The 12582-nt window shown below is 33.5% G+C and overlaps 1 protein-coding gene across 1 annotated transcript in view; it reads right to left on the reverse strand.

Annotated features, from left to right (window-relative positions):
- The window catches only part of MYCBP2 (MYC binding protein 2), a 382851-nt gene that overhangs the window by 63529 nt on the left and 306740 nt on the right, over positions 1–12582 (reverse strand). Inside the window, 1 exon segment of the mRNA XM_016425002.2 lies at positions 723–2375. Coding sequence (XP_016280488.2) covers positions 723–2375 — 1653 coding nt within the window.

The raw sequence follows: 12582 nt of genomic DNA on the forward strand, positions 1-12582 counted from the left end.
TTAAATAATATCTTTTGAACAAACTATGTGCAAAGCACTGCAGCTATTTTTTGATTTAAAACAAGAGTTAACTTAAGAATTACTTGTCATAAAAAATAGGTAGAACTATATAATGTGCTTGAATTTGTTTTGTTGAGGGTAAAATTAGAATTCATGTCAGTTAAGTCAGCCTTGATCCTTGAATATTGCTGATGTGTTCTGAGAGAAAATGCAGCAGTAGAAGATAAAGAGTTCATTAGGTTTGGAATCAAGCAAGACTTAGGTTCATGTCACACCTCTGACACATACTGGCTGTCTGACCCCAGGCAGTGTCTCAGCCACCTTACTAAGCCTGGTAAATTGCAGGTACTGCCCTAACATTGACAGAGAAAGTTCCTTTCCCTACACTGATAAAATCATAGGCTCAGTTAAAAAAGAAGTTGATGTCATCGGCACTTATGTTACATAGTACATATTTACATAACACATGTTTTATATGTCATATATGGATTACTTAAATTACTTAAGATGCCTTATTAAGAAAGTATGTGCTTTGGTTTCCTTCCTTTTATTCTCTTTCATAATCAAAACTACAGAAAGACTCATAAAAATTTGTAAAATGAGTCATGTTATAAATTCAATGCAACCAGGTCTTTCAGATTTTTAATAGAAAGTTGCTTGGTAGATCAGCCTAAAAGTAACTTGTCCTGATGATACCGTTTGATAAAATATCAACATCTTACCTGGATGAGCTTGCCTCATGTGATAAGTTACTGGATACGGATGTGATTCTCCACACAGCTCACAAATGGTATCCTTCTCTGGTCCCCCCACAGCAAGCTGGGCCATCTCACCAAACAAATTACCCCTTGGCCTGGCTTCAGCCTTTTCTTTTTTCTTTTTTTCCTTTTTTGTCTTTTTATTATCTTTGTCACACTCTTTCTTTTTAAGTACTGCACAAGAGCCAGGACTTGGAAATATCATATTCTGGGAAGCGGCTTTGATCGTAGCTAAAGAGATATCTTCCCAAAATGCTACCAAGTGTTGTAAGGTTAAAGGAAGAGGAGATTTGGATTTCATTGTGTGGTGTGTAGACAATTCAAAAGTAGCCTCTGTTTTTCCATCTTCACATTTTTCATGTAGAGGTGGTTCCTTAAGCATAGATAAGACCTTATTTTTGTTGATACTACCCATTTTAGATATATCTGGTCCATGAGGTGAAATATTAAACATATTAAGAGCAGATGATATTTCCAGTGAGTGCCTATTTTTCAATTTTGTTTCTTTTTCCTCTGTAGGCTGTTGGCTATTCAAACTATTTCTTATTGGAGCATGTTCTTTAGACAGTTCTGGGTTAAATTTGAGAAAAGAAGAACAAGCCATTGCATCATGGACTATACCCTCATGCCAAAGGAAAGAAGCAAAGACAGCTCTGGCACATTCAGCAACTGAAGGGGACATTGCTTGCTTCGCTGGCTCTAACGGTCTGGATCCGTCTCCTTTGAAAAGGAAGCCTGACTTTTCCTTTTTGGGTCTAGTGTGCCGATTTGCACATTTTCGGCTTACTTTTGGAGAAGCTCTCATTTCCTGCTCATCCTTCATGGGTGCTTTTCCTATGCTGAAGTGCACTTTATTGGAGCTCTCATCCACACTTTTAAATTCGGTACTCTCATCACAAGTGCTGTCTGTTATGCTATTCGTTTTTAAGGTACTAGAAGTACAGACTTCAACTACCTCACTGTGAAGATTTTCTTGCACTACATGTGGAGAAGGCGCTCTATTTTCAGTTCCAGGAGAAACTTTAGAATCTTTTGGTATTATTTTTGGTTTGGGTGATGTGGATCGACCTCTTAAAGGTTCCGTGAGGGGCATCTTTTTCTTGCGGAGAGTATCTGGATCCAGTGTATAGGAGTCTGATTTGGATCGTTCCCGAGGAGGATCAAGCTTAGCCTTAGCAGGAGCAGGACCTTTCTGAGGTAGATTCTTGTCATGTGGAGAGGAAGAACGTGGAGGACTAGCACCTGATGGACTGGACCTATTGGATGGGAGAGTCTTTGGCTTAGGAGAAGAGGATCGAGATCCTGGCCCTGGAGACTCAGCTCTAAAGCCAGAAGAGATCCTCCCATCAGATTTAAGTGTTTGCAAGGTATTATGATTGGGAGATAAGGACCTACTATGGGAATCTGACCTCAGTTTTGCAGCATCAGATTTCAACATGAGAGATTCACTAGCAGATAAGCCTTCTGTGCCTCTTGCTTTCTTTTGATCTGTAGCAATCCTGCTCACACGTCCATCAAGCTTAGGTGACCGGCTCTCAATTCTATGTTTAGAAGAAAGCTCCGATTTTCCTGCTGGAGAGGCTGGTCTGGAAGCTATGGAGAAATTTCCTCGGTCACCTGTATAGTCCATTTCAGAGTGAAAAGTATCATTAAAATTACAATTCACAGAACACACATTAACACATAAAATGTATGCAAAGCTGAACACAAAGTAGAATTCTGCCAAAATCTGTTTGCAAAAATAAATTTTATAGCATTTTATGGTTAATCAGCATTTCAGATACATTTTCCCATTTAACTGAAAATAAAAATCAAGGAGAAAGGCAAAATATTTTCAATGAAAATTAAATTAAATTAAAACATGTATCATAGCAAAACAAAATATTTTCCTAAGTGCAAAGGTATACATGTACTACATACATATTAACCATTAATGAAACATAAAGCAAATCACCTATTAAGATCTCTAATAAAAAAGTTTTAAATCAGCATTGATGAGTAAAGAGAAAATCTGTTACTGACTCAAGAAACCAGAACTGGGAAAAAATATAGCTTGTGATAGCTGAAGTACTAAAATGAAATTTTAGTGATGGTTGGCTAAATGTTTTTTACTAGCTTTGTTATTTTCAGATATGTAAATTTCATTAGTTAGGCTGATTGCCTACCAGAATCTTGCTTTAATAACTGCATTAGAATAATTTTTAATTAATAAAGCACCAGTGTTTGAACCCTGCTTACCATGTAATTATAGGACATCTCTACGTCACCAACAGATTATATACTTTTTAAAAATCATTAATTTATTTAAAGTTGGTTGTCTGGAAACTGAAATACATTTTAAAATGGGGAATTAGCTCCCCAGAGTAGTTCACAAAGGTTTATCTACTGCCTAATGTATCCTGAACTATAAAATCCTTGTTTGAGTTCTGAGAGATGGGAACAACTTGAAGCCATGGGAGGAAAAAAAGAGATGTTTTCTACCCTTTTGTAGAGCCAATCTTAAACAACATTTTGAAAAGACAGACAGATGGTATATGACATACTCCCACATCTATTTGTCCTATCCTTATATCCCTAAACCTGGGTCTTTTATGTCCTCAGGTATTCTAAATTCTCCTAAAAAGTTACCTATCTTGTTGCCCTCAACCAAAACTTCTATTTCTTCCTTTTAATTGTTCATAAATAATTATATGAATGTAATTAATCTATACACAAGCATTTGTTAAGTACTTACTTTGTGCAAGGTAATAAAGAATTGGTATAAGGAACACTTCTGGGCATCTGAATCTTAAACAGATGCCCAGAGCAACCCAAAGCTAAGTGACTTTCTGAGTCACAAAGCTAGTGTCTGTGAGAGGTGTGGCCTGTATTCTGGGTTCAAGGCTCTGGAGAGAGAAAAAACAGTCTTCAAGAAGGATAAGCAAGTTGAATGAAGCAGGAGTCAAGAAATTTATAATGTCTGAATGACTGATAGCTCCTTTATTTTAGAAGGATTTAAATCCCCCCCCCCCACCCCAAGGATTTTTCAAAACCCTGCCTTAATTGTGCCACTTCTCCCAGGCTGATGGGGAGGGGGTGGGGAAGGGTGGTGGGCATCCATGCTCTGCCCTGTGCTTTCTATAGGTTTTCCCCTTCCATAGGAATCTCCACATTTTCTAAAAGCTCTACCTATCTCCCTCTCCCCCATGGTGCCTGCTTCTGTTTCAGTGACTACAAGGTGAAAATAGTTTGTACATGTTTGCTTGATTTTAAAGAGCCCACCAATGATTGATATTCCTCTGTGAAGAGATTTCCCCCACATGTTCAAAGAGAGAGATTTTAAAATATTTAAGAGACTGGGGGAAATTATGGTAGCAATAATTTTTTATGTCTTTACAAATACCTTAAATTACAATGAAGACCTATGATTTGTACAAAAATTCATCATCTGTTATAATAGATATTTTAATAACTAGGACTTGCCTATATGAAGTGAAATATATCTGCACTCATGAAGACCTTAATTTGAATCCATCCTCAGACTCTAGCTGTGTGACTCTGGGCAAATCACTTAGCTTCTGTTTGCCTCAGTTAACACCTACTTCCCAAGGCTATTATAAAGAATAAACAGGATAATAACTATAAAGCACTAAGCAGAGTGCTTGGCACATAGTAAGCACTACTGAAATGTTAATAATATTATTACTAATAAACTACTAGCTAGTAAACTACTATCAGCTTGTTGTCAAATATTTTTGTTATAAATAATAGATTTTCTTACAAATTATTATATCTATTGGTGTCCTGATTCATTTAAAGTGTTTTTTTATATATGTATAATGTATATAAGTTTAAAGAAATGCACATAATATTGAGAAAAGTAGTTAGCTTTACAATGACTTCAAATAACAAATCTACTTTTTTTTTGCCACTGAAATTATTACACCGGGACATAATTGCTTTAGAAATGGATCTATTAGGCATGATATAAAAAAGAAAAACATTATTTAACTCAAGTATAGGTCAGCTTTTCTGGGCAATGCGCTGCACTGCCAGTTTATAAGAAAAAGTGTACATACAAATGTTTACAAAAATTATTTTATGTATTTGTGAGAAAACAGAACTTAGTCCAGCAATCTTTTGGTTAATCATTATAGTATATTCCTAATAATTGTGTTCTTGTGAATTTTGTAGAGAAAAAAGAAATTTGAGACAAACCATTTAAGACCAATGTTACATGTATATTTTAAATTTAGAATTTCATTGCTTCTTTCTGAGTTTAAGCATTTCCCCGCTTAATATTGTTAAAACATTCTTAGTCACTACATATGTGCTATATGAAACTTGATTAGCTATACCAACCAACAATTTCTTGGACAAAAAGGTATACATGCACATAATCTCATTAAATAAGATCAAAGAACTGTAGTTAAATACTTATTGTTTTTCTTTGAAATATTTATTCAATTGGCAACAATTCTATAACAAAGCTTTCTGTTTCATAAGATAAATTTTAAGAAAAAACTCATACGTGTCTTTTTTGCTTTGTTGGATATTTTAAAAGGGCATTAATATTCTTTTCATATAAACATTTTGCAATATAAGATACTCATAAGGAAAATTATTTAGAATGCTGAGGAGATAAAAGATCTATGTAAAATTACATGAAAATATGTTTATATATTTCAACTTTAAGATAAAATTTAAAAATTTTCATTTAACAAATGAATGGAATGAAAATGAACTGAGATGAAATTATTTTCCTTTTCCAAACTTCCTTTATAAATTTTGAATGACCCATCCATGAATGCATGCATACCCACCCTTTAGTTTGTGAGACAGAGATGAAAGAGCAGAAGCAGGCCCAGCTACACCATTATTTTTGAAAATGCGCTCACGAGAAGCAAGGTTGCGGGATGGAGTTTCTATAGTGGAAAACAGTGGCAAAGAAGCAACACAGATTCAATGGAAAACAATTTAGCAGAGAAAACAAGCAGAAACAAAGCATTTCAAAGGGGATTCATATATATTCTACTAATAAATTTTATTGCTAAGCTACATTTCACTAAACAAACACATACTTCTCTCAAATAGTCAAGAAGGACAAATTGATCAATTTAGTTTAATAATAATTTTAAATGCCATAATATGTTAAATGAGGGCCATAGTGTTTTTTTTTAAGATGTTTGAGCTCTTTTTTTTTGTTTGTTTTAAATTGTAGTACTCTTTAAAAAGTGGAAAAATTTAAAGAATATTGGCAGCTAAATAATAGTAGAAAAATCTCTGGTAGCCAGGAAATATGGAATTTATTAACAATTTTATTTCCAAACAGCTATGGAATAGTGGGCAAGTCATTGAATCTCCTTGGGAATTAGTTTCTTTACTAATAAAGTGAAGAAAATGGGTTGAAATGATGATTTCTTAGGTTCCCTTCCAGCTCTAAAATTCTATGAGATGATACAAAAAGTGATGGTTTTTTAAATTTAAATTTCATTTTTATTTGATATCCTGTTGTGGAGAATATGTATTTTTTTTTTCATTCTATAAACTGTCTCTTAGCTCTTAAGTAATTTGTATTCTCAGCATGTACATTAATCTTGGTCCCAGTAATACATATAATGTGAGTCAACAAAGATTTAGTATATACACATCAAACTTCATGATAATAAATGTCATTAAAATTCTTACATAATAAAGATTTCTTAAATCAAATATATGTTATTTATTAGGACAGTATCACGGTAAAATCTTAGTACCAAAAAAAAGTGTCAGTTTCTATTAAAATGGAGTTGTCTAAAGTTCTATTATACACAGATCTAGAAAAGTATCTAAAAATATTGATATAAATACCTAAGAAAGTGAATTATTTTATTTCTTGTGTTTCCATGAAGCTTTAGTTCAAAACCTTTATTAAGGTATAGATAGACTTTGGCAAAATTCTATCCTGTCAGAGACAGAAGGGACTCCAAGAGGTCAATTCATTCAGCCCATACCAGAATACCCACCCACAATAAGGATTTTTAACTTCGTGTGTGTGTGTGTGTGTGTGTGTGTGTGTGTGTGTGTGTGTGTGTGTGTGTGAGAGAGAGAGAGAAAGATAGGCAAAAGTGGAAAACTGGTAAAGCCCATTCTTCCCAAGAATTAATAAAAAAACCCCCACATAATCCAAAGGAATACTAAATTTCAGTTGAGGTTAGCAAAAAATTAAGATGTATTTTTTTCCCCAATCTAGTTTATGGACCCTAGGTTATGAAACCTTGCTCTATAACATATTTTAAGTGATCATACCTCTGTCCTTGAAAAACTCCATTGAGAGATCCTATATCTCAAGGTAATTAATTCCACTGTTGGATTGCCCTAATTGTTAAGGAAAAAAATTTCCTCTGATATTATACCTACTTTGCTTCCAGGCAACAATCAGTTATAAAAAGAAAAATTAAAGGAACCCAGTGTCTTGATGTATTTGAATAATTTTAGCCTCATTATTTCTTTGCTTAAACAGTAAATGATGAAAATGGATAAATTCTTCAAAAAATAAACGAACAATGTAGCAATGCATGGCAAATATTAAGAGCAAATTCCAAATGTTTTTATGATAAACAAGGTTGGGTTTTTTTTGTGGTGGTGAAAGTTGGGAGGAGTTATGAAATAGATCATGAAAATATTGAAAATTTTACTACTTATATATGGTTTCCCTATGGAAATTTGACTTTTGATTGTCTCAGACTAAACCTAAATGAACCTAAGTTTATTTTTCATTGCTCAACTACCTCTATGAATTTATCTTCAGTGAAGGGCCATAGTATTCAATCTTATTTTTGCATTTTGTAGTTAATATAACTGAGATTCCAAAAGGTTTTAAACCAAAAGGTTCCAAAAGGTTTTAAAAAACAAAGAAAAAGGAAATAAAGGACAAAACTCTGTAATGTTAAATAAATGACATATTTTACTTTGCATTAAACCAAGTGTGCTTCAAATAACATTTAAGCAATCTTTTGTTCAAGAGTATGTATGACTTTTTAAAAAAATGCTTACTTTCTGTCTTAGAATTAATACTGTGTATTTGTTCTAAGGCATAAGAGCAGTAAGGGCTAGGCAACTGGGGTTAAGGGACTTGTCCAGGGTCACACAGCTAGGAAGTGTCTGAGGCCAGTTTTGAACCCAGGACTTCTCATCTCTGGGCCTATCTCTCAATCCATTGACACACCTAGCTACTTCCATATGTCCTTTTAAATGTAGAACTTCCAAGAACAATATTAATTCTACACAGTTGATAGATTTAGGGGAAAATGTCCTAGTTGATTATTTAGGAATTTAGCATATTAATTTTTAACAAATGAATAATACCTTGTCTATAACACCCTAGAGACAAAAACTCTGCACTATATAGTACTAGTGAAGCAAAGCATATCACTGCAAAATTTATTCCTCCTTGAAAATGAGTACAAATAGTACCAGATTAATTAACTTTTGATAGTCACGAATAAAGATAAAAATGAATAGAATAGGCTAATAAGTGTTTCCTAGATACTATCTTAATTAATATGTTTTACTAATTTATTGAAGGGACATTTTCCCGAGTAAAGTCTTTCTATTTATTTAAGACAAGAATTTGATATGCCCATGGAAACCGTTAGAAATGTTCACTAGACAGCTAGTGATATGGGAATGGAATTCAGGGGAGAGACTATGGATCTGACAATTACAGAGATTTTTATTTGGATAGGTTTAGGAAAATACTGTTATAAGCTCATTCAACTATTATCAAATTACCATCCTAACAATTTCTCATATCATTAACGTATCGATAGGATGTTTGGTATATAGATCCATAAGAAAGAAAGTGGTTAAGTTCTTTAGGGAACCAAATAATTCTATATTTTCCTTTGTAGGTATATGTGAGAAAAAGAATTAGAAAAAATAAAATTAGGATGTCAGCAACAGGGATATAAGTAGAGCTGAGTTAGGAGATTAGGAAGACTTGGAGATATAATACAAATTAAAGGTCAATGGGAGGGGCAGCTAGAAGCACAATGGATAGAGCATGAGTGCTGGAGTTGGGAGAATCTGGGTTCAAAGTTGGGCTCAAACACTTCCTAGCTATGTCAAGTGACAACTCCAATTATGTAGCCTTTACTGCTTTTTTACCTTAGGATTGATGCTAAGTATCAATTTTAAGACAGAAAGTAAGGGTGTAAAAATTAATAGTGTCTTTCACTGTGCTGGTATAGAACAGGTTCAGGCATTTTAAATCAAAAACTGAAATTTAAAGAGATACTTTTGACACAATTTTACTATTTTAGTAGATTCATTAGCCTCATGTTCACTAGGCTAATCTAAATCTTTCTGAAATATCTCAAATGCCAATAGGTTTTTATTAAGGTATAAGACATTAAAGAATGAGCATCATGTTAAAAGCTAAATGAAAATTGAATGACATCAAATATTTGTTGCTAATCATATAAGAAAGAAATTCTTTCCAAAATCACTTATTTTGAAGCCTTCTTAAAGTAAAAGTATAAGCAAGGTATAATACATAATGGGATACAGGGAATAGTAAAGTTGAAGGAGGTATGGATGTATGCAGAAAGGATAAGAAAAAAGGAGAGGTAAAAATTCATGCTGATATAATAACAAAAGAGTTCAAAATAATTTTTTTAAATTCCAATATAGAAGATACCAAACAACAACATTGCAATTTCTTAAACAAGATCCATATGTACTAGTTTTGCCTAAATAACAAAAACAAAAAAAAATCTGAAATGAATAATGCCTACCTATTCAAAATATGATAATGCATGTTAAGTGACACCCTGTGGAAGGCTTATGGGAGGACAGACATGACTTCTATAAGATGAGAAGGCATGCATGGATTGTGATATGTACTTTGCCTGGAAAGCTTGTCCATCCATCCATCACAGTACTTAACATAGGAAATATTGTTGTATGGAACAAAGATACAAGGACTAGAATTAGAAAACTCAAATTCAAGTCCCTGTTCTTCCACTAATGAACCCCCTGTGTGATTTCTAGCAAATAACTTTAGATCTCAATTTCCTCATTTCCTACAAAATGAGGTTAGACTAAATAATCTTTCTTTAAGATTAGTTCCAGGTCTGAAGTTCTACTGGTACTGCATTAAATATATCTAACAGGACATAGCCTCTAGTCATAGTTTTAAAACTGTGCCTCTTGACTGTCAAAGTCATGAGCTCATTCAATAATGTACAAGGAATAACTACTATGTGTGTACCATGTTGCTAATAAAAATCTTCCAAATAACTTTTCTCTCTGGCAGCTATTCTTGCTTTTCTCCTACTGAACAATTTTTGGCAGCTGTTCTGAAAGGTATTAATGAAAGAACTGAAATAAAATTAAATTTATGGTCAAAAGCCTTAAGGCTTATTAAATATGCTCAGTTGTCAGAGATAAATAAGTACATGGATCTAAGTTTGTAGAAAGTGAAGATGAGGATGTTACAGAGCTAAATGCAGCTGTATTTGGATTTTAAATGCCACCTCAATAGTACTGAATCTGCGTGCACATGCACACATGCACAAGTTTTATTGTAAAACAAGACTTATAGGATTTGTTTCTTTCTCTTTCTTCTGTGGCTGTAGAGGGAAGAGGAACCTCAAATGGCCTGAAACCTAAAGAGAATGATGCCAGCAATAGGCAGATGGGGAAAAAAAAGTCATAAAAATGCTTCTCACACTGAGTTATACAGAGATTAAAGCTGTAGGGGCACACTGGTGCCAAGGAACTAAAAACTCATCTCATGTCCCTAGAACACATACCTTTCCCTGTGGGATACAACACTAGAATTATGGATGAGCTAAAAAGAAAAGAACAGTAAAAACGATCCAAATTGCACCAAACTGTACTTAGGCAATTGTTCTCTTTATATTTGGAATGGGGGAGGGGAGTCAGTATTTCAAGGGGTGGGGTGGAGGAAGAGAAGAAGCATTTATCAAGCACCTACTAGGAGCCAGTCACTGTGCCCAAAGCTTTTATTATTAGTTCATTTGATTTTCACAATGTCCTGCCAGTTATGTGCTATTATAATCTCCACTTTATGGTGGAAGAATTTGAGACAGATATAAGTTAAGTGTCTTGTTCTAGAGTCACAGAACTACCAAGTGTCTAAAGCTGAATTTGATTTAAAGTCTTCCTGATTCCAGGCTCTATGCTTTATGCATTGTGCCACCTAATATCCTCTAATATGGAGGCAAGAGTGCAGAATCTAGAATCCCAAGGTACAATCTCAGCCCTGACACTTGCTATTTGTGATTTAGTGAATCAATCCCTTTCTCTGGATGAGTTTCCTGAACTACAAAGAAGTAGCGGGAGTGGAAGACTTTAAAAGTCCTTTCTTGCTCCAAATCCTATGTGTCTACATATTTAAATACAATGTTCTTAAATGTTTTTATTTTGCTATTGTGATAAAAGTTGTATTTTTTTATTAAAAGAAAAAACTACTAAAAATTCCCATCTCATACCTTTCCCTGTGGGATACAACACTAGAATTATGGATGATTCTATGATTCTAATGAGAACAAATTATTCCTGTTATTTTTGAATGCTAACTATATGCTATCCCATAACAGTAATACTAAAAGACTACTAATAGATATTATTATAGGAATAGGTAATTGGTAATGTGAAAAAACAATGTAATAATATTAGGACTAAAATATAAGATCTAAATACATTTAACACTGTCAACAAAAACCTGGACTAAAATATACACTTAACACTGTCAACAAAAACCCAGGAGAAGAAAATTGTGCATTAATGGAATTTTTACAAAAATTTTTTGGAAAAAAATGCTACTTTCAAAAAGCAAAAATAGTTATTACCATGTACTAGTAATAGTAAGCATTTTTCAAATGAACTGTTGTCTAACTAAACCCCCCTCATCTTGTATTTACAAAGCTCTTTGTTGAACTCAAGGTAAAGGTTTTATAATCCTAACTAAGTTTGGATCAATATTCTAATCTATCAGGATCTTTCTAAATCCCAGTTCTCAGCCCAGTATCTTAGGTATGCCTCCTATATTACAATCAGTTGAAATTTGGTAAGAAGGTAATCTATTCCTCTAACCAAAATAGTGATAAAAATATTTAGCAGTACAGGGTCATGCACAGATTCCCTGGGAATGCCACTGGTAACCTTCAAAGAAGACATCAAATAAAATAGCTGACTAAATAGAACAAAACACAGCTTTAAAAGCTCTTTTCAAACAATTGAGACATATGGATATATTAGGATCAAAAAGGATTCTTTGACTGGATTAACCATAGAGAGAGATTGTTTAATGATTTTTTAAAATTTTTTTGAATAAAAAATGGAAACATATGCCTCCAAAGATATAGTCCATGGTTATCAAAAGGAAAATGTTTTTTTTCTGTATGTAGTGCGATTTTTCCAGCAGCTTCTGACTGTGGATAACATTGTATAGAAACTACTGGGCTTCTTCAATATGATTCATGAAAAATTTAAAGCAATTTTTCATTTTTTATAGTAAACTTTTTCTTATTCAAAGATATTTCATTTTCCCAATTATATGCAGTAATAATTTTCAACATATGTTTTCCCAAATTTTAAGATTCAAGTCATTTCTCCCCACTCAGAGATGGTAAGCAATTCTTCTTTAAAAAAAAACAACAACAAAAAAACGATAACCCTTACCTTCCATCTTATAATCAATATTGTATATTGGTTCCAAGGCAGAAGAGCAGTAAGAGCTAAGCAATGGGGGTTAAATGACTTTGCCCAGGATCACACAGCTAGAAAGTATCTGAGGCCAGATTTGAACATAGGACCGCCCATAAATAGGCCTGGC

This window comes from Monodelphis domestica, chromosome 8 (assembly GCF_027887165.1).
Source record: "Monodelphis domestica isolate mMonDom1 chromosome 8, mMonDom1.pri, whole genome shotgun sequence".
Lineage (NCBI taxonomy): Eukaryota > Metazoa > Chordata > Mammalia > Didelphimorphia > Didelphidae > Monodelphis > Monodelphis domestica.